The sequence below is a fragment of the Elaeis guineensis genome, chromosome 2, assembly GCF_000442705.2.
Source record: "Elaeis guineensis isolate ETL-2024a chromosome 2, EG11, whole genome shotgun sequence".
Taxonomy (NCBI): Eukaryota; Viridiplantae; Streptophyta; class Magnoliopsida; order Arecales; family Arecaceae; genus Elaeis; species Elaeis guineensis.
In genome coordinates this window covers 121,904,510-121,927,537 of record NC_025994.2, presented here as the reverse complement: position 1 = coordinate 121,927,537, position 23,028 = coordinate 121,904,510, and the positions used below count along the sequence as shown (strand labels likewise).

General features: G+C 41.8%; 2 protein-coding genes across 2 annotated transcripts; both read right to left on the bottom strand.

The window, feature by feature from the left end:
* Positions 1-8,836: 8,836 nt before the first annotated feature.
* On the bottom strand, positions 8,837-10,350 carry LOC105038213 (protein RKD1). Its single transcript, XM_010913942.4, has 4 exons — positions 10,282-10,350; positions 10,059-10,198; positions 9,463-9,970; positions 8,837-9,314 (listed from the first exon to the last, which is right to left on the bottom strand). The coding sequence occupies exons 2-4, from the start codon at positions 10,157-10,159 to the stop codon at positions 9,108-9,110; spliced, it is 816 nt and encodes a 271-aa protein (XP_010912244.2). The 5' UTR covers positions 10,160-10,198; positions 10,282-10,350; the 3' UTR covers positions 8,837-9,107.
* A 1,824-nt stretch (positions 10,351-12,174) lies between these two features.
* On the bottom strand, positions 12,175-16,481 carry LOC105038223 (uncharacterized). The gene is made up of 3 exons (XM_019848342.3): positions 16,291-16,481; positions 13,031-13,113; positions 12,175-12,475 (listed from the first exon to the last, which is right to left on the bottom strand). Exons 1-3 carry the CDS (start codon positions 16,367-16,369, stop codon positions 12,440-12,442), a joined length of 198 nt encoding a protein of 65 aa, XP_019703901.1. The 5' UTR covers positions 16,370-16,481; the 3' UTR covers positions 12,175-12,439.
* Between the last annotated feature and the right edge of the window lie 6,547 nt (positions 16,482-23,028).

Genomic DNA, 23,028 nt, shown 5'->3' with positions numbered 1-23,028 from the left:
CAACTATCTACTGTTGCCGAACCACAGGGTTCTCTGCCAACTGCTACCATACACAACCTCTTGATCTATCCACAGGTCTTTTAAAGACCTGTATCCGAGTTCTGATCGGAGATGCACTCTGATTAAACCTCAAAAAATCTCCCAGCCATTGGATCCTCACCGCTCGTATTTCCAACCATCGGATTGCACAAACAAAGCCTCAAATCATACCCGCTTGTTTTCCGACTGTCAGAACCCAGATCACGCTTGTGAGCCTTTGAAGCTGTCCGATCACAAGCTAGTTCACGAAAACACCCGTGAGCTGTGAGAAACCAATGGGAAAGCAGCGCCGGTCCACAGTGGACCGCGAGAAACCTTTGGGAAACCATCTTTCAGTCCATTCTCCTCCCATGGACCGTCGGTCCATGCACTGCGTGTGGACCACATAAGGACTCTGCGCGGGCTATACCAGCATGCGCTCGCTTGGGCCTAGGCCGCACCCGCACGCGCTCGCTTAGGTCCGAGCCACGCCCATGCGTCTGCACGCTGGGCTGCGCACTCGTGGCCAGCCAGCGTGCTGCGTGCGATTGCTCTGTCATGACCTCCGTCACTCCGTGGGTCGTGCCACCACATTCTGGCCCTCATTCGTGCGTAGTTTCTCCGTTTGGACTTCATTTAGGCTATTCTTGGATTTGTTGGACTCCGTTCATCATCCTGGATCTCGCTGTGGACTTATTATGGACCGAATCTCAAGACATCAAATCCTAATAATCTCCACTTCGATTTGACATATAGCCTCCATAATAACTCTAAGAGCTCATCTCTTGACCCCATGTCTTAGGATAAACGTCCGCCGCTCATGGATGGGCAAATATGGGAATCGAGCCAGGCCACTTGATCTTATCTCTGTCACATGCTGTGTCCTCTTTGATCTAAGATCTGTTCGGAATAATCTTCTGTGGCAATAGGAATCTACCTTGCGACGTCATCTCTCATCTTTTCGAGTATCCTGTCTCGTACCCGATCCATTTGGTCCTGGAACTCTACCTTGCACTAAGCTCCCTACTAAGAGGTAGCGTCCTTCATACTACTTTTCCTTCATCACGATCTTATTGCCATGCATGACCTTTAGGATTCCTCCATCAGCTCTCCATCTATAGCTGGTTAAATCCAATCTGTTGACAAAAATTAGATTTCTCTTGAAGCTGGATATGTATCGGATCTCATTCAACTTTCTCACTGCTCCATCATATGTCTCTATGCTGACCATCCCAATGCCCTTGATCACACAGCTCGATCCATCTGATAAATAAGCAGTGCTCTCATTGTTCTCCAGAGACTCAAACAGCTCTTCTTTGTAGCAAACATGATAAAAACAAGCAGAGTCTAAGATCCACTACTGGAAAGGAGTAGATATCTCATCTGAGACTATAAACGTATCAACGATCTTAGTGTCGCTACTAGCCACCATCATAGTAGCCATCTCCGATCTTTGAGTTAAGGATAATCTCTGACACGATGCTCCAACTCGTCACATCGGTAGCATCTGATCTTGCTATAGTCTCTCGTTCTGGAATTGGACCGTCCATATCGCGATCCCCTGTCGCTTCGTCTTCTGTCGCCACGTCCTTCAGTCATCGTCAGGGCTGAGTTACCACCTAAACTCGAAGCTCTGTTCTCCCGTTTGAAAATCTCATTCCAGAGAAGTGCAGAAGTCATCTCTTCTATCTTGATGGTACTCTTTCCTACTAGAAGAGCAATCACCAAGGACTCGAAAGAGGGAGGAAGGGATAACAGCAAGACTAATACCTTGATCTTCTCTTCAACTTTCTCACCAACGCTGAGGAGGTCGGTGAGAATCTTCTGGAAGTTGCTTAGATTCTCTTGCATGCTTTGTTCCTCGATCATCTGCAGCTGATAGAACTGCCTCTAGAAGAAGAGAATGTTGGTGAGGGACTTCGCCATATACAACCCATCGAGCTTCGACCATATTACCGTCGGAAAAGTCTCGTCAAGCACATGGATTACCATGTCATCCGTTAGGTACAAACAGATTGTACTTACTGCCTGCATCTGGAACCGCTTCCAAACCATTACCTTCATGGTAGTCAGTTTCTCCTCGCACAAGAGAGCCTCGATCAAATCCTGCTGGATGAGCACATCCTTCACCCTCGACTGTCAGAAGGAGCAAGTGCTCTTTCCATCAAACAGACTGATCTCCACCTTGATTGAACTTATCTTCTCCATCTTCTTCAATCTTAATCAACACCGTCACGATTTGGACAACCTCATGCACTAATACTGTCTGAGCTCTGATACCAGTTGTTGGGGATGTTTGACCAGGACACCACCACTACAGAATCTTTTCAATACCACTTGTGTTGCACCTGCTCAGCAAGAGAAAAAAAGAAGAAAAAATAAATATAAGATAAGAAAATCAAGTATGTGAATCAGCTCAAGGCTTATCTTCACAAGGCATGCAAAGCTTCACTATGAAAAAGGAACAAGTTCAAGAGGAGATTCTCACTCTCAATCCTTATACATAATCTCTCTCGATTAGAAGCTACTCTAACAAAGCTTTCACTAGAACTCAGGAGACCCTGCCTCTCATAATTTTCTATTGTTGCCGAACCACAAGGTTCTCTGTCGATTACTACCACACACAACCTCTCGATCTGTCCAAAGGTCTTTTAAAGACCTGAATCCGAACCCTGATCGAAGATACACTCCGATTAAACCTTAGAAAATCTCCCAGCCATTGGATCTTCATCGCTCACATCTCCAATTATCGGATCGTGCAAACAAAGTCTCAAATCATACCCGCTTGCTTTTCGACCGTCAGATCAGAACCCAAATCATGCCTGCGAGCCTCTGAAGCCGTCTGATCGCGAACTGGTCCATGAAAACACCCGTGATCCAGGAGAAATCAGTGGAAAACCAGCACCGATCCACAATGGACCACAAGAAATCTTTGGGAAACCATCTTTCGATCCATTCTCCTCCCATGGACCACCGGTCCATGCACCATGTGTGGACCGCATAAAGACTCCGTGCGGGCCGTGCCAGCACACGCCCACCTAGGCCTGGGCCTCACTCGCATGCGCGCCCGCTTGGGCTCGAGCCGCGCCCTCATGTCTGCATGCTGGACCGCACACTCGTGGCCAACCTATGTGCCGCCGCACGTGCTCGCTCCGCTGCAGCTTCCACCGGCCTGCCGTCGGCCTACGCCGCTTCATGGGTCGTACCATTATGTTCTGACATTTTTTTATGTGTAGTTTTTCCGTCTAGACTCCGTTTGAACTGTTCTTAAGCTTGTTGGACTCCGTTCATTATCCTGAATCTCGCTGTGGGCTTATTGTGGACCAAATCTTGAGATGTCAAATCCTAACACCAACCACAAATGATCAAGAAAAGGCTTAATAGTTATGTTCGTGGTTAAAATTATGGTATGGATAGGTAACAAGTCACCAAGCAAATCCAGGCAAGAGCAACATTTTAGAGGTACTTCTGGATGTCACTCTTAATTTAGATTTTGCACCAATTAGAGGCAGGTAATTTAACCCGCACAAGGAAAAAACACATCTCCTGTGGGATAGGCTTCTTAGACAAGTTGTAAATAAGACTTCTGAATTTTGGACTTGCTGCAAAAGAACCAATAAGGGGTGACATATGACAAAGACGGACTACACTTAATATCGAAAGGTCCATGGTCTATGGCCAGGCTCCCAGAAGCCGCACATCCATCAGAATAATGTTGTTGCAAGAACCTGAACAAACAAAGAAAAATTGAGACAGTTTAAAGAGTGTGGGTACAAACTTGCAATCAAAGCAGAATTTGTGTCCAGCATAAAATAAATAACGATCACAAAACATAAGAAGACAATAGCATTTATTGGAGTCACAAGAAAGAGCACTTGAAATTTATTAATGTGTTATCTCGTCTAGTTGGTATATCATATGTACAAACAGTTTATTTTTGAGTGCATAATTCACAATCATAGTTATGTTCACAGGACCCTATTAAAAAAAACCACCAACAAAAGTTTTATGTTCTTAACTCTTTGATGGAGCATGTACAACCGACAGGAATAAATAACAAAGATTGATACAAAATCACATTCCCAAAAAGATTAAAACGGGGATAGTTGGTTGTAACTTATTCGATCACAAAGTTTACCGTGCATATCCATTTTTCTAGGTACAGCGGTAATCTTATGCTGAAAACAACTGTTTACACCATGCTGTCTGTCTATATTACTGTCTAATTTAGAAAATAGGAAAATGCACTGATCAATTGTATTGATAACTTGTTGCCTTTGTTGACAATATTTCATTTCATATATTGGTAAAAATGACACCATGCTACCCTCCTACAAGAGCCCTATGGTAGGTTTGTTGTCAGTGGACAGGAAATAAATGAGCGAGTTTCAAGAGTTTGCTTTATTTATCCATAGAATAGTAACAATCAGGTTTTAAAATGAAATACAATAATTAACAAGGTAGATAACTTCAATTGCATCATAACCAGCTGGGGGCCAATTAGCATTACAAGATTGAAGAAAGAACCACAGCATATATAAATTAAACATATGTTGGTTGATCAGATACTAGATGAACTATTGATAAGGCGTTTAAAAAAGCTTTTTTTTTTTTTTTGGAAGAAGCATACATTCTTAATGGCTAGTGAACACCAGAAAATGAAAAATTAAATGAGATTTAACAAGGAAAAACAGTCAACATGTTCATGATAGAAGGCAAGAAGTGCAACCAAGGATCAGTCACTCAACTAAGAATTACTACTATAACCAAAAAACCTCTTTTTTTTTTTTCAGTTTTTTTGGATAAGGCAGACATATTATGCACCTCTGATAAAGACTACATCCATACGAGTCAAGATTACTGGACCTGAAGAGGAACAGAGGGAAGAGAATCCAAGATAAAACTCCCAGTGTGATTAGCCAATATCCATAAGAGTAGCTACTCGGTCAGCAGCACTGTTTTTTAACACCATTACCCAGATCACAACTCTACTATCATTGCTGCCAGGGTCTATCTCCGTCAGGCAGAACAAGGGGAAGGTGGAGCTCATTGCTCTGCTTCATCATAATGAAGTTGCAGTGCATCGCCATCAGAGGGGGGATCCAACGCAGGAAAGGTGCACTCCCTCCTAATGTGACCTATGCGACCACACCGGAAGCAGAGCATCGCATTCTCATACAAGAATCGCTGCTGGATGAATCGACCAGGCTTCAGAGGCAATGTAATGTCCACCTTGACACACACCCGGGCACAGTCGAGCCTCCGAAGTTGATCGGTGAACTCGTCCACAAACATGGGTTGGCTGGCGGTAGATACGATGCTAAGAATTGTCGATTTCTTCCAGCATTCCATTGGAAGCTCGGGCAATCGCATCCACAGCACTGCTGACTTGATCGCACCTTCCTCCGGGATGAAGTCAGCTATCCACGGCTGTATTGCAAGAAGCTGGCCACAGATTAGCCAGGGACGCGTCGTTAGGATGGTATTGCATTCGACCTCCGTCACAAACCGGAACGCATAATGGTCCTCTGCCAATTGAAATGCCTCCACTTCATTCAGCAGCTGCCCTTTTTCTTTGAACTCCTTAGTTATTCGAAGTGATTGGCACTCGTCGACCAAGGCTCTTAGCATACAACGACCTGAATTCCCATTCCCGGCGAGCCGCCTCCATCTCGTCTTCTGGTAGAACCAGGACCTTGGTAAAATAGCGCTGCAGCGCTTCTATCTCCTCCTTGGAGATTTGTAGATCAGCCAGCGTGGTTGGCGGCGGCCACGAACCGGCTTCTTCCAGAACAGAGGAGGAGACCTCCTTCTCTCTAGGAGAGATAGACATGGCTATCTGATTCGGCGATGCCGGGAGAGCTGATGTCGCCGACGGGATACAATAGCAGCCGCCGACCGCTCACCGACGGGCAGAACTCGGATGGCGTATCTGAAACGCCCTCTCACTGTTCGCCGAAATGCTCCAACCAAAACGTCGCCGTCCCACCGAAGGCTTTTCTTTCCCTACATTAGTTTTATTTGTTCGATACCAATACGCGAGCAACCAAGTACCAAATGTGAGCACGTGGAGCAGGACAAGGGTTTAGTTTAGATTGGACTTGCGTATCATCAGGTAATTTAAAAAAATAATATAGATTATCTTCTTGATAGATTATTATTATTATTAAATTATTAATTATATTAATTATTATATTTAATATATATAGATAATATTTTAATAAAATTATTAAAAATTTTAATTGATATATTTAATATGACAATCAGATTATTGATAACGTGAAATCAAATTTCTAAAATATTCTCAATAAATTTATTCGGACGCTCTTCTTTTTCTTTGATGAAAAATGACGGGATTGATGTAGCGTAGAGAAATAGTGGATAGGAGGTATGGAGAATCATGAACACTGGAGGGTGGAAGGGGGGAATTGTGAACACTGGAGGGTGGGAAGGGGACAGGCATGTGTGGAGCCATGGGTGTGGTGAGAGATAAAGGTGGAGAAGCCACGGACAGACAAAAAGAGATGGAGGAGCCACAGGATAGGACCGCACGCGAAGGGGGTGGAAGGAGGGGGGAGGGTTGGCAATGGGTTTTATGTGATTTTTTTATGGGATAATTTTATTCAAAATTTTTATTATAACATTGCCAAAAAAGTGATAATCTGGATGTCATCTCTTCCCAAGACAATCCAGATTATCTTCTAAGAAACAATTTGGATTGTCAAAGTAATCTAGATTACCATTCAAAAAATATATCAAATGTAGTAATCTAGATTGTCATATTAAATTACTAGCAATTTAGATATATTGCCAGCTATCAAATGCAACCTTAGAGTTTATCTAGGATCCTAGCTTGACCATGATGAGGGATAGGGTTCGAAAGTTGGCAGGAACCGGGATGGGTTATGATAAGGATTAGGCCCAGAGAGAGAAAAGGGCGGGTGTAGGAGATGGAGGCAGTGGAGTCGTCAGAAGCGATTGAAAGGATCGGACAGTGAAGGTGGGAAAGAGAAGAGAAGAGAGGGAGGGATTGGGGGCGAATCTGAGATAGGTGGTGGTAGACCGGCGGGCAGCAGCGTTACTCTTGGGAGCTCTAGTGGTAGACTGGCCGCCGATGGCAAAGAGGAGGAGAATAGGTTGGGAAGCAGCAAAAGAAAAGGAGAACAAATGTGAAACCCTAACGAGGATGAGAGAGATATTGTGGTATCATATTTTCATCTCGCTCATCAATATTTTCCAAATTTTTTGGGATAAGGAATTCCTTAAAGATTTTTTTTTTTTGAGAAGAATTAGATAGAAAATGGGTTTCATCTAAACTCTTCCAAAGGGTGGCTCTTGGATCTTGATTTAGCTGTATCAGGATTTTAATATAGACATGATCATAAGCCCTTCAAATCGTAAACTAACTACAAATATTTCGTTCAACCATCAAAACCCAAATATATCGATGGACCAACAACCTTAATGGAAGTCGCAAACCTTCAAGTCGGCCTCGTATGGAGCAGTCACGGCAGCCTTCGTCTATATATTCTCAATTCATGAAACGCGCGCCGTGCTTCCGCTTCACTCTCCAATGGAGACTGCCTCATGCCGAACCCTGAATAAAAAGGGCACTGTCTGCCATCCTGGTAAGCAGATTCTTGGGTTTTAATAGCAACTCTGTTAAAAGATTTCGCCGAGAATTCTTGCGGAATGCATTTAATAGCTGGAGCTCACAAAGGAGGAAGAAAAAATTGGTCTCATTATGGTAGGGGGCTGGAGATGGCCAAAATAAATGATGGGCAAGGACATTTCTTGCTTCGTATCACATGACAGTGTGGTTGGAAATGGTTATGGTTACATTGACCTTAGCTTATACCTAAGTAATTCTACCCCTAATCATATCTTACACTGCCCGTACGTAGTCCACTGCAATCGCTTGCTCTTGTAGCCAGGGTTGCATTGAGATGAGCACTTGACGAATGAAGTCCATGGGATTGAGCGGCTATACTTGACTGCATGCACGGCTACGCGGTGCACAAGATGCAACGTATAGTTTCACATAAATGATGGTTACTCTTAGGGGCAAAGTTAAAATTTTCTTCAACCACTCACGTGGGACATTACTTGGGCATCTAACAATTTTCTCTATAATTTGGCTCTGTCCATGCTTAGTTGGTTAGATTATCCAGTGTTTTTTATCATGTCCTTGATGTAGAAAATACATAAGATGGATTACACAACCAATATAAAAAAATCAAATTGCTTTCATATAATTGCAAGACCAAACCAAAGTATTTTATTAAGTATTAATAAAAAGAAATGATTTTGTAACTCATAGACTAGGATATGCCAGTGTCTTATATATGGAGAACATCTGCATTTCTCTTAACAAAGGCAATTTTAGCCAGATATGTAGGTCACATAATCGTAATGCTATGTTCCTGGGTAGTTTCTCATTTTAAATGACCACAAACTATCTGTTAGGGGACTATTTGTTTGAGAGGTTTTTCCAAAACAAATTTATTATTTATAAACTTGATTGTTTGGTTATTTTTCATAAAATTTGTTTTACCAAAACTGCCATGTTTTTCAAAACCCGAAAATTAAATATGTTTTACAAAAACAGATCCATTCCTCAGTAAAATATGCTTCGGCAAAATTTTATTTTATATTTATCTAATTTAGAAAAACTCACATACAACCAAACAGCCCCCAAAACTCAGCAACTAAACCAAATAATTAAGTACCTAATACATGGACAATTGAGAAGAAAGCCATACTCCTATGTAGTTGGGCGAAATTCCAATGGATCAATGTAAGCTGGCAAGAATGATATTAGACCTTGAAACCATTCGAGACAAAATCTACCAGTTGCAGGAGTTACATAATTTCTTCTAGCAGGCCAAATATTTAAGATAATTCGAGCTGATATTTGGCATGTAATCCAGTTCTTTAAAACATTTCTCCTCCTCTAATAATTCAACCGCGATGTGGTAAAATGCAAATCAAACTAGTTTCAATATATATCGAAGTTTGATTTAGTAATCAAATCTCATGGACACACCCACTATGGCATATAATAGATATTAAATACAGATTATAACGAATTAAGCATAATATTTGTTGCTGAGGTCGAAGCAGTGTTTTTGAAGTGCCCTCCTCTTCTTGAAATGAGCCTTGAAGCAGGCCTGCCTCAGTTTCTTTGTTCCTTCTGTCAATTCTATCAGAGGGTTCTCTTCCATCAGCCTCCTGTGCTCCTCCAATGTCTCCAGCTCCCTCCTTATGCTCTCCCGATTTGGACCCTTTCCCAACTCCTACAAAACCGTAACACATCATCCAAAGATGCCATAGAATTAATCAACGTTCATCTTATCAACAATTCTCAAACTATATATTTGTCCTATACATTAGCACACTTAATATATAGTAACAGGATACATAAAGTCAGCAAATTCCCAATACCTGAACGTTATGGATGAGAGCTCTGAGGCTTTTGATCTTCCTGTGAGGCCATCTAGGGATCCCAAGCTCCCTGCATCTCCTCTTGAGGAGAGTTAACCCCACATTCATCTCTTTCGCTGCTCGGGTTATCGGCATGTGGAAATAGTTTCTAATCTCATCGAAGCCAATAGCGGTCAACCTCGGCCGGCCATTTGTTCTCTCCTCAGTGCTTCTCTCGTCAACACAACCCACTCTGAATGCTTCAAATGGATCACTGTAATTATTTTTACCATCGTAAACATCATTGGACCTCGTGATGATGTCCAGTGGCCCTACGTCACTAATAGCATCGCCGTAGTGTATTGGTGTGAACTTGTCGATGTCGTCCCAGGCCATTTGAGCGAGAGGTGGCGGGGAATGGGGTTGATATGGAACTACAGCAGCTAAATTATTTGAAAATGGGTGAGAGCCATGCAGGTCATTATTTTGATCCAGGCTCTCAGGAAATGGCACCAGAGCATCCATCTCACTGCAAGACCAAAACAAAGTATGCTCAAAGAACAAGTAAAAACACACAACTCTCTCTCTCTCTCTCTCTCTCTCTCTCACCCACCCACCTTAGGAGTGGGACATCTGGGAGGGGGTCTCCTAAGAGAGCCCAGTCAAGAGAGTCCTTTTCCTCAACAATCATGAGACCGTTCATAAGGTTGAAGTCCATGTCAAGAAAGAAACTGAAAGTAGTCAGCCTCGCACTCCTCTGCAAACAAAAGATGGTGCAGAACATAAGTAGAACAAGTTGAGAAAAGAGTTTAGGAGAGGAGAAGAGAGGGAGAGACTTACAGTAAGTTTGTTTGGTAGAAGATAAAGTGGGCGCCCACGTACAAACGCATACAATAGCACTATAGTGAGGAGAGGGGAGTTACGCTTGGGGCCTTTTCTCTACTGGTCCTGGAAGAATTTATAACATAACCGAGGGTTAATGTATACGTGCATTGAATGATTATGATGAAATTAATCCAATAGAAATGTACGTGTTTGTTCTTCTGCGGCGTAATAAATGCTATTCACTTAATTCTATTGATTATTCCAGGATATTTCATTCCCCCCCTCTCTCTCTCTCTCTCTCTCTCTCTCTCTCTGTGCTCTCAGATACTATGAATAGTGCTTATCTTTGGACGCTTATGGGAGATTCTTATGAACACGGATTGGCTACGCCAGTATGACCAAATTAAGGAGTGGGTAGCCTTCATTAATAAACCCATCTGCCAGAACTCTAATGCCGACATATTTCCGTCAACACCGTACTCGGGTCCCACGTAATGACTCCACTTACCAGTGGTAGGGTGCATGGTTGGGTGACTTTAAGAAGGGACGTGTTCATACGTGTTGTTGGGAAGGGATGGGAGGAGGAAAGTAGGGGTTACGAGGTCTTGGGCTTTGGAGGCCGGTTAGCGGATTAATTATTATTATTAATGGTAATAAGTATCTCGTCGGGTTTGGTGATGGGTAATTAATTCTCCTGATGCATGATTTGTTGTGGTCATGTATGTAGAAAACGGAGATTCCATTCCAAACATGACCGAGGGAGACCAGGTCCATTGCCGGTTTGATATCGCTTTTTTTTTTTGGGTAAACTTTTGTTTTCTGTTCTCTTTGTCAAAATTCAATAAATAAAGTGAACTAGACTGTACGTCATGTATGATGAAACCTTTTTAGTCTTTACAGAAAATAGTTTTTATTCTATTTTTTGAATTATTCATGAAGTCTTTAAATCTTACTTACGGTAACAACGATTTAATGCTTTAAAAAAATAAAAATGAAAGTAAAAGAAAAAAAAAAGTTTTGTGCAAGTACTACCATCTCCAAGAAAAGTATGGACAGACCCATACTTTTCTTGTTTTTCTTAAGATATAGTAACAATACTTAAATTATATGATATCACCATGATTCTGTAATGAGACGGAGAGTGAGAGAGAGGTTATATGCAACTTCAGCTGTAGCAAATAGGAATTAGCAAATAGTTGCATGAACTGGGATTTGCCCAAATGATAACAAAACACTGCTTCCATGTCCTATATTCTATTCTTGGATGGTGTATTCTTTAGAAAAATTTAAACTTGGATAATTGTAGTGTTGGAAAGTTTTCCTTCTCTATTTCTAAGAAAATAAAATAAAAGAGTTGCGCTCTACCCTCTTGAACAGAGTTGTTTCTGAGTTGTCAAATCTTGAGAGATGTTTCTAAAGCACTTCTCGCATGCATTGTTGCCTACCCATCAAAAGGCGCCATCTGGAATGTATCCAAATTAAAGTATAACTACAGCCATCTTATCACTTAAAACTGAAGACCCATGGAAAAGGGCGTTAACATCCACAGGTCCACCTGAAAGTCTCATGAATCACGAGGTCCGGGGAAAGAAGTTAACAGCATCTTTATTATAGGAAAGCAACAATTTTAGTCCCAAGAGCTAGTTTCTTCATGACAATGGGTAAATTCCACCATTAACAAATAAAAAAGACAGTAAAGTTTTCCACTTGACCTTGTTATAATACTGATCAACTTCAAAATATATACTGGAAGAATCTCATTGTGCTTCTCGAACGGTGCACTGGAACATAAAGCAGCTCCACCAGAATCCCGAAGTTTAATATATATTAAACCTTAAAATTTTACTTGGCAACAGAGTTAACCTGTATCCAATCTTCAATGGCTGTATAAATAGTACTGAAACAAAATTTTCTCAATGTTTTGTCAAATTCTTCTTTTATTTAAACTAGTCTTTTCCAGTTCTACACCTGGAATTTCATTGCAATGCAGGCCAATAACCCATTAGCCAAAGTAGATAGAGATAGAGTCCGCGCCTACTTCCCAACGTCATGAAAATATCAGAGAAACAGATGCGCATCGCATTGGTCATCAAAATGTATCACAGATTAAACAAAAAAAAAAAAAAAAAGAGGGAAAAAAGGGGCCACATTTGAGCACCACAGCAAATCCAGATTACTCCAGTTTTTTGCCGGTCACACCTGCAACCACCTGCAATCAAAGGCAATATAGAATAAGATCACCATAGAGTAACACTGGGCTTAAAAAGGATCATCTAGGAACACTTTCACCAGCTCTTTCGCAGCACAAATTACCAGAGCACTGGTGACCTCTGAAGGTCAAATCACATTCTAAAACGCTTTCAGATAAAGATAGATGAAGTAATATCACCTAATTTTATAATTTACACAAATTTCTCTATCTAAATGCTCATCAAAATATTGCATTTGAAGCTAGCCCACATTAAGTTTTGCACCATTTCTTGGTAAAGTTGCAATCTTTACTGGATATTGATATTTCAACGATCACCACATAATATGATACATCCTTTTCATTTTCTTTAGTATTAATACACTTTGTTACATAAGAAATTGATAACTTCATTTTCAAAGCTATTAATGTGAATCACATTTTAAGTCAAAAGCAGTGCATAATTGCAGGTGAACCAGAGCTGAGATGAAAATGGGCCTTCATTAGTTGAAGATGTGTCTCAACTCAATCAACCAGTATAAAATAAAGAATGATAAAGGTGCAACATATACATACATCACTTAAAGCAGGTTGTGGAACTTGCTTGGCTGTCTCGAAGGAATCCAATATAGGCCTGACCACAGCTGGAAGGAAGAGACCTGATATTGCACAAGAGATCAACATACTTGAAATTCACTAGAGGAATCCTCCTTAATTCATACTTATTGATTAAAAAATAAAGTGATTCAGAAATTTTGAATGAATAGAATGAGGCATACTGTTCCAAGGACACCAAATGGTCCAAGTCTAGTGCAAATACAGTGATCTGTACATGGTTTCTGATTCAATGGTAATTCATGTTAATGCAAATCCTGAATAAATAAGTGATTACCGCCATAAAAGTGAACATCATGCCTGATGTTGGAGAAGAACATGAAAGGATATGTATGTATTGAATAAATAATTGATTATCACCATAAAAGTGAACATCATGCCTGATGTTGGAGAATAAGATGAAAGGATATGTATGTATGGAATAAATAATTGATTATTGCCATAAAAGTGAACATCATGCGTGATGTTGGAAAAGAACATATGAAAGGATATGTATGTATGTTTGTATGTATAAATTCATTCAAAAATAGAATCAGAGAACATAGAGATTTTGGAAAAGAGCACAGCTTGATTTTACTAAGACAAAATATTGCAAGCACAAATAGAAGTGAAGAAAAGAAGAGTTTCTAGGTTACATACTCAGCAATTCTCATCAAAAACAAAATTAGGGCAGCAAAATTTATCACTTAGATCATATGACCAGTAAATGATTATAAGACAGATGTTTTTAGCATAAAGAGTAATAATATGCTAACAATGAGCACGAAAAAAGAGACTAGTTTAAACTATTCAAGCATGAACAGATACCATTATCTTTTGCAAAAAGATATCTAAATCCACTACAAAACCTTGATTTCATATCTCTGACATGCAAAATGATGTACAGAATCAGATCCAGCGAGGTGCTGGTACATTATCTTGACACATCTGGTTTATACACATCATGATCTGGTGATAAATTCTATGGGCTGTGGAGTAACAAAGAAGAGACAGATCCTGGCCCAAAGTGGCTAAAGATTATCACCTAAATCAGCTTTATGAAGAAGAACAGTGAATTTCAATGAACTAGACCAGCAACTTATGCAACAAAATTAACAATGCAAAAAGAAGTACAGTGACCACCATTTAAAGATTCATTCACTTCTTTCCTACCCTAGGTTCAAAAATGTGCATTCGGAATTAACATCCAGACCTGCAGTATGTGACCTGTGAAAAACTTCTATCCTGAAGGAATCCTGAAGGAACATCAGTATTGTACTTGCTCAGAAAATATATTATATAATCATGAAGAAATGTCAAATTGGTAAAAACTGCACTGAAGAGAGCTCACTCTCACTTTTAAAGCCATCAATCACCAAGCATATGTTTCCAAAGTGATACCAAAAAAAAAGCATATCTTTGAAGTAAATCTTTCTCTTCCATTATGGATTTGAGGCATTTTGGAATGTTGAGGAATCATAACTCCTAATGATCTCCTTCAGAGATGACAAATATGGGCAAGGTTCGCAATCTAGGTACTGGACCTTGTCTCGGTACCATGTTGGTATAGAGCCAATATGCTCGGTAGGGGGGTCCATTCGGCCTACCAATACTTAGTAGACCCTTCATACCTAGTGTTGGTTTGGTAGCACTATAGTAAGGTAGACGCCCAATACATGGCGATATGCATTGAGACTGGGAACCTTGAATATGTGTGTGACCTTCTAAACATATCTAAGATTTGTTCATCAAATAGTATCCTTCCAGAATTTCTTCCTGTTAAACCTTGAATGACAATTTCCTAACACAATCCTTCATCATATCATTCACCCTTACATAACAATCTTATTCCAGTGCTGTAAATAGTGGTCGCATCCAGATAACAGACATAAGAAAACCAGAAGTATCAAACTACACAATGAATAGGACCGCTTAAGAAAGGAATGCATCTTCAGACAACCTATGAAAGCGGCAGCCACATCCCTGATTTATCTTCCACATCAATTCTCAGCAATGAGGTTTTCAAGAAGATAAATACCAGCTTAATCATTGGAAAACACAACCTTAATTTAGAAGGCTGAGAAAACCTACCACAAAAAAATTATGGATTTCACCAATATACTGAATGTAGTAGATTTTGCCGATTATCCGCCCATCAGTGAAATTCTTGAGCAGGTTAGAATAATGACACAGAAATACATATTTAAAATGGTGATAGCATGCTGCACACCTTTCCTAGATAGTTTTTTTTTTTTTTTTGCTTTTGGTACAACTAGATAGATTAGAAGGTATGGTTTTAATCAACCAAGTCTGACATATCCACCTGGTAACAATCAGGTGCCATTATGGTCATGCAAAATCAAGGAATGAAGTTTAATTGGTTGCATTTCACTCCATTCTAACCGATCCATTGGCTCATGCTGAACCTAATCATCTAGAAAATGCCCACGGTATTGTTATACAAAGTTCCATTCCATTAACATACTCTAACTGGTCAGGACCTTCTTATATCACCAAACAAAGGGAAAAAATCTGTCTCTCTTGAAAATGATCTTTAAACGCAAGCCCAAATCCACAACAGAGAACCAACAAACAGTTACAGAGTGATATACATAGTTGAAGCCTAAAGGCACCACCACCAGTTCCAAGAATTGGGAAGCCATTACCAACAAGATAGTGCATATTCGAATTAAAGAACGCCATCTTTGCAACTCTATTCATCGTATAATTCAATTTTCCGCTGTTTGGAGGAATTTAATCTTTAGCTCAATGTCCAAATGCCACAACATATTGTTAATTACCTGCGTAATCAGTGTACGATTAAGTTCGAAAATATAATTAACCTCCCCAAAGCAAAAATCTTCTTAACGTTCAAAAGATTTGAAAACACCACCTTAGAAAGGCAATCGCCAAATTCAAAATGTTTGTAATCTTTCAAATTTTTCTTCCCTTTCGTACGTCGATTTTAGCACCAACAGAATGAAATCTGGATGGAATAAGTCCGAACCGTCAGAATTTTATGAGGACTAGAAAGATCTAATTAAAGCTAGATCAGACGTGCGTGCATACATAGTGTGCCGGAACTAACAATCCCTAACAAATTCAAATTAATTGGAAGAAAGGACGGTACCCTTTTGGTTTATTCTAGGGTGGGCTATTCCAATATTACGAAGAATAGATAGAAGAGAAACGGATCGAGGTTAGGGTTTTGTAGGAATAAATTTAATAAAGAAGAAGAGTACCGACTCCCGCGATGAGGCAGGAGGCGGCGACGACGGGCTCTTGGACCACAAATATCTTGAGCTTCTCCATCACCGCCATCGCTCTCTCTCTCACTCGATCTCTCCGCGATCACCTTCGCTCCCTTTTTCTTCTTCTCCGCTTCGCTCCCTTTCAGAGATCGCGGTGCGACTCAGGGGGTGTGATAACTCCGCTCAGCGGTTCAGATCAGATGAGTCAACAGTCTGGATGGTGGTAACAAGAAGGCCCATGTAAGCCAGGACAGTCCACAAACTCCAAACACAGCCCATCTAACAATGGCCGGGCTGGGCCTATTGTGCTCAAAGTAAGCATGCGTCTCTCGATCTAGTCCTGATCACTTCGAGTTCGACTGCACTTGAACTGGTGAAGGCGTACTCAAGCGGCACAGAACTTGGGTTTGGGCATCAAGAAATACGCCATTCTACGTGGTATCTAAAATCTTTGGCTGCTAAGCAAGCGAGAGTGAGCACCAAAGCAAAGCGCGATTCACACAATCCCATAAACATGCACATAGAAAGGTCTCTGTCAAATGGCTCAATCTGCAATTCATGTTTGCTTTGGAGCAAAAGGTATTTGTTGCTCATAGTTATGTCCAAGGAAAAGTAATATTCGGGTGTTACACTTAATGCAAATAGTTCTCCAATATCATGGACAGTGAAAGAGATGTTCTGGGAGATTTCGAATCTCTCTAACGACGCTTATAAGCGTAGGTAAATGACTTAAAAAGCAATAGCTTTTGTAATTTTTTCTGAAGCGTTACAATTCAATGGAGTACAAATTTTTGCCAAACTTTGCAATAGAAATCCAATAAGTGAATGAATGAAATAGAGAATGCTTTAAAATGTGTAGGTGGAAAGTGCCCACATGTGCTACACGTATGCATGCCTAACTTGCTTAAGCTGTCCCCGATTTCTATGTTGAAGTAAGAGCACACGTTGGAAGAGGTGACCAAACTAAGGAAGAAGACTCATTTTTCTATGAAGAATTTTAGTTGTTGACTCGAAGGATAAGTTGCTTCCTTTAATATGAATGATCGCTTGGTTCCTAATTCTATATTGTGTTTCCAGCTCATAAGTGTCAACCATAACTTGAGAACCATTGAATAGCAGTGATGGATTCTGATACCACAAGGAAGGTGCAGTCATTATGGATGCGGTTATAAACAATAATCACATGGATAGTTGGGTGCAAGTACCGTATAAGATATGCTTCTAATCAATATACTAGATATCTTGCGGATATCATGCCTGTTCATCCAACCACTTCCTTAATATCTCAAAATGAACTCACTTCAACTTTTTCCTATGGAAGCAATCATTTGCACGATGGGTCCAGCGCAAACATTCATTTGAGAAGAAAGTATTGAAAATTGTTGAGACAATTTTTTCTCGTATCATATGCCATACATACTGTTGGATGGATGTCTAATCAAGACACCACCTTCCAAGATATTTTCAATACCACGCGATGCAGCAGGAAGAAAAAATAAACAAAACAAAATAATCAAAATACGTGGATCAGTCACAAAAGGACACGTCTCCACGGGACACGCAAACTATACTATGAAAAAGAAATTTTACAAGAAGAGATCTCACCCTCAATCCTTGTACACCCAATTCTCTCTCTCTAGAAGTTCTCCTCTCAAAAGTTCTCTCTCTTGAAAGACCCCCTAAACCCCTGAAGTCACCGACGTCCGCTGTCTAGGAGCCCTGCTTCTTCTCTCACAGCAGCCTCACGCCTCTCTCTCCTTCTTTTCTCGGGTTCCGCATGGCTTCCTCTACAAAAAATCAATCACCGCAACTCTCTGTTGAGGCACAGGCCTTTTAAAAGCCTTAAACAAGGGTTTAACCGATTTAGATTAGGTTTATGTCTCCTAAACAAGCCAAATCAAGCTCCTGAACCGTTGGATCAAGACCAAAAACTCCCTGGACCGTCTGATCGTGACCGGTACAGGGAATAGTACCGTGGATCGTGAGAAACGCATGGAAAACACCCATGCGGTCTACAGGCCCAGCCGTGGACCGCCTGGTCCACGGTGGATCAGGATACAGGCCCAGGCAAGGCGCCTGGGCCTGGGCCGGCCCGCGCATGCGGGCCCACGCACAGGCTGGGCCGCCCGCTCGCCTGGGCCACGCGGTTGAGCCGCATGCCCGCTTGGGTCGCGCGTCCCGTGCGTTGGCCCTGCTTGGGCCGTGCACCATCGCCTGCGGCCACCGACGGTCCTCCGCCACCTCGGATTTCGTGCTGACTTCAAAAGCTCGTATCTCTTCCATCCGAGCTCCGTTTGGGGTGATCTTAATCTCGTTGGACTCCGTTTTTCGCCGCGAACCTCACTGTGAGCTGAATCTCGAGGCATCAAATCCTAACAATCTTCATCTCGACTTGATATTCGGCCTCCTCCAAACTCCGAGAGCTTCTGGATCTCTTCGCCCCCATGCCCTTGGGCAATCACCTGCTGATCATAGATGGACAAACATGGGAGTCGAGTTAGACTGCTCGATCCCATCTCCATCGTATGCTGTGCTCCTCCTGACTTGAGACCTGCTCGGAGCATCGTCCTGCGGCAATAGGAATCTCACCTTGCGACGTCGCCTCTCATCCTTCCGAGTCTCCTGTCTTGTACCCGATCCGCCTCCTGGAGCTCCATCTCGCTCTGGGCTCCACCTGGCTCCCGAAGCTCTACCTCGCACTGGGCTTTCCGTCATGTAATAATGTCCTTTGCTCCCCTTCTTATCTTCCAGCACAATCCTATCGCTACGTAGCACTCTCAAGATTCCTCCACCAGCTACCATCCTGTAGCTTCTCGAATCCAGTCTGCTCAGTGAGATAAGATTCTACATAAAATTGGGTATGTATCAGACTTCTCCCAATCTCTTCACTGCACCGTCATGTGTCCTCCAGCTGACCGTCCCAATACCTCTGATCGCACAGCTCGATCCATCCGACAGATATACAATACTCTCACTGTTCTCCAAGAAGTCAAACTGCTCCTCTCTGCAACATATATGATAGGGGTATGTAGAATCTAATATCCACTGCTGGAAAGAAGTAGATACTTCTTCAGATATCTCTAGGACATCTCCATCTGAATCGCTGTCGGCTGTCGTTACAGCAGCCACCATCCGATTTTTTGAGTTGAGGACAATCTCTGGCTAGATGCTCCAACTCCTCACACTGGTAATACCTGATTTTGCTCCAGTCCCTCCTGGACTTGGACCGCCCTCGTTGCAATCTCTTGTTGCTCCGTCTACCACATCCCGCTCCTCTAGAAGCCACCAAAGCTGAACTACCGCCATCTGAGCTCGAAGCTGGGTTCTCCCTCTTGAGAACTTTGTTCTGGAGTATCGCCGCGGTGACTTCGTCCATCTTGATGATGCTCTTCCCCACTAGAAGAGCAATCACCAAGGATTCGTACAAACGGGGAAGCGACGTCAGCAAAACCAGTGCCTTGGTCTTCTCCTCAACATTCTCGCCAATGCTAAGGAGGTCAGTGAGAATCTTCTGGAAGTGGCTTAGATGCTCCTGCACGCTCTGTCCCTCAGTCATCCGCAGTTGGTAGAACTACCTCCAGAGAAAAAGAGTGTTGGTGAGAGACTTTGCCATGTACAACTCTTCGAGCTTCGACCACAGCACCGTCGGAAAAGTCTCGCTCAGCACATGGATCACCACCTCATTCGTCAGGTACATACGGATGGTACTCACCGCCTGTATCTGTAGTCATTTTCAATCCCGCACCTCCATGGTGGTCGGCTTCTCATCGCATAAGAGAGTATCGATCAACCTCTGTTGGATGAGCACATCCTTCACCCTTACCTGCCACAAGGAGAAATTGCTCTTACCATCAAACTTGTTGATCTCCATCTTGATTGTTCATGTCTCTCTATCTTTAGTCTTGCTCACTACCGCTGCAATCTGCATCCTTGTACTGCCTTGCTCTGAAACTATTTGTTGGGTGGATGTCTGATTAAGACACCACCTTCCAAGACCTTTTCAATACCACGCGATGTAGCAGGAAGAAAGAAGAAATAAAACAAAACAATCAAAATACGTGGATTAGCCACAAAAGGACTCGGGGCATGCAAACTTCATTATGAAAAAGAAATTTTATAAGAGGAGATCTCACCCTCAACCCTTGTACACCCAATTCTCTCTCTAGAAATTTTCTTCTCAAAAGCTCTCTCTCTCTTGGAAAATCTCCTGAACCCCTGAAGTGACTGGCATCCGCTATCCAAGAGCCCTGCTCCTTCTCTCGCAGCAGCCTCACGCCTCTCTCTCCTTCTCTTCTCGGGTTCCGCACGGCTTCCTCTGCAAAAAACTAATCACCGCAGTTCTCTGTTGAGGCACAGGCTTTTTAAAGGCCTTAAACAAGAGTTTAACCTAATTAGATTAGGTTTAGGTCTCCTAAACAAGCTAAATTAAGCTTCTGAACCATCGGATCAAGATCGGAAACTTCCTGGGCCGTCCGATCGCGATCGATCCACGAAATAGTGCCGTGGATGGCGAAAAATGTGTGGGAAACGCCCACGTGGTCTACAAGCCCAGCCGTGGACCGTCCGATCCATGGTGGATCGGGGTACAGGCCCAGGCAAGGCGCCTGGGCTTGGGCCGGCCCACATGCGCAGGCCTGGGCCCCGCCTGAGAGCGGGCCCACGCACGGGGTGGGCCGCACGCCCGACTGGGCCGCCCGCCCGCCTGGGCCATGAGCCTGGGTCGCACGTACCGTGTGTTGGCCCCGCCTGGGCTGCGCGCCGTCGGCCGCCGGCGGTCCTCCGCCATCTCGAATATCGTGCCGACTTAAAAAGCCCGTATCTCCTCCATCCGAGCTCCGTTTGGGATGATCTTGGTCTCGTTGGACTCCGTTTTTCATCGTGAATCTCGCTGTAGGCTCAATATGGACTGAATCTCGAGATATCAAATCCTAACATATACAAAAACACTGCTACTCGTGAGATAGTGCTAGCTTGCTCATATGCTCGAAACTCGCAAGTTTAGAAACCATGCCATGCTTTCCTCTTCTCTTGTTTGGAGAGACGAGTCCTTTGACTTTCTTATTATTAAAAGTATGCTGAGAGATGAATAGATAAAGGTGTCTAGTTAATAAAGTTTTTTTGGGTGAAAATTAAATGAGGCATCAAGGAGCTTGCATTACATGAATAGATTTAGCATGTGAAATCTGTCTCAATTAACATCCAAAGGAAATCTACCTCTCAAGGACATCAGGGGAGTCTCCTTCATGAGAAGTATTTTTGTAAGTACACCCAAATGGAATCAAAATAGAATGTATTATATCCAAAAAAATTTTTTTTGTTATAATAATAGAGAGGTTCAATATTTCTTCATTCTGCCTTCAAAGGGATATCACATCTTGGATGGTTTTTGCTTGAAGCTTGAGTTGAGTACGTGACAGGCGTTATTTTTTTTTTTTTGGATTGAAATGCCTCTAAAATTATTTTAATATACAAAAAAAATATTTATGACCTGAAGTATAAATTTTTTCTAAAGAAAAGAAGGGAAACCTATCTTCTTCTTTTTTTCTTTTTTTTTTTCTTTTTTTGGATAAGACCTGCCTCCAAATTTTATTGAAAAAACATGACTTAAAACAGAATATGAGTAAAAAGAGTAGCATAGGAGCAAAGAAAATGATGAGTTGCAAGAAACAGATGTTCTCAATGATTCCGTAGGGATTCAGTCTTCCTCTTGACATCCATCTTCCTCTCCTTGAGGCAAAAAATAAGAATATAGGCGAAAGTTTGCCAAAGCCTCAGAACATGTGAAGTTGATTGCAGACTTCTTTGAACATTCTAGAGTTTCTTTCTATATTCAAAATTATCAACAAAATGCAAGTACAAGTGGATTCTGTGGAAGGAGATTAATTTTCTTATGCCTCTGAGTAGTTCTCAAAAAGCTCTTCAATCAATATACTTTTTGATAGCTGACCAAACATTTTTGAAGAAAAGAAGAGAAACCTATTATATTATTATGTAGGTCTTTTGGGAGTCCACCATCCAATATTTAAACCTACAATTACTGGTTGCTAGACAGAGATTTACATACGTTGCTGCCTATTTCGGCTAAGATCGGAAGATGGATGACCGAATCTTGCATAGTCGAAAATTTTTGTTCCAACGAAAATCTTCCAGCACTCAAATCAGAAATTAAAAAATAATGAAAACAGTAATTGATTCTCTGAGAGAGATCACTTACCTGAATCCTCAAAGCTTTGGTTACTTATAGAGGATATGGTCCAACAACTGTAGAAATATGCGGTTCTGAGATTGTCAGGTTGTTGGACGTATTGTTAGTGAGCGAGATATTCTAGCCTTATCTGCTCCCGTGAAATATAAAGAGTTGGTTACATCCAAACTTATCCACTCAAGATGGATTGCACGTGTCGGAAAACTGATAGGCTGAGATAATGGAGGAAGCTCACATGATAGACAGACGGCACAATAGACTCGATGCCAATAGCTTAGCTCCACATATCTCAGCTCGCATTTGGATCGACAATCATGATGATTGATCTGAGATATTCCATGATAGCATGCCGATCTGATATATTCATGGTACCATCGCAACAGTACCATTATCCCAAGTACGAAACTTAACTCCAAAATCAGTTATGTGTAATGCATACGTGGATATATAATAGGGGTCTTTCAATCTCTTTGTGCATTCGGTTTCACATCGAAAGAGATGTAACGATCGAGTTTCCCGCATGC

What these genes read in the sequence shown, in the direction of transcription:
- LOC105038213 (XM_010913942.4), bottom strand. Translation starts at nt 10,159, where the DNA reads ATGGACTTCAACCTTATGAACGGTCTCATGATTGTTGAGGAAAAGGAC. An exon ending in CCAGATGTCCCACTCCTAAG is followed by an intron (nt 9,971 to 10,058) that starts GTGGGTGGGTGA and finishes TTGGTCTTGCAG; the next exon opens with TGAGATGGATGCTCTGGTGC. An exon ending in CTCTCATCCATAACGTTCAG is followed by an intron (nt 9,315 to 9,462) that starts GTATTGGGAATT and finishes ACGGTTTTGTAG; the next exon opens with GAGTTGGGAAAGGGTCCAAA.
- LOC105038223 (XM_019848342.3), bottom strand. Translation starts at nt 16,369, where the DNA reads ATGGCGGTGATGGAGAAGCTCAAGATATTTGTGGTCCAAGAGCCCGTC. An exon ending in CTGCCTCATCGCGGGAGTCG is followed by an intron (nt 13,114 to 16,290) that starts GTACTCTTCTTC and finishes GTGCAATATCAG; the next exon opens with GTCTCTTCCTTCCAGCTGTG. An exon ending in CACAACCTGCTTTAAGTGAT is followed by an intron (nt 12,476 to 13,030) that starts GTATGTATATGT and finishes CTTTGATTGCAG; the next exon opens with GTGGTTGCAGGTGTGACCGG.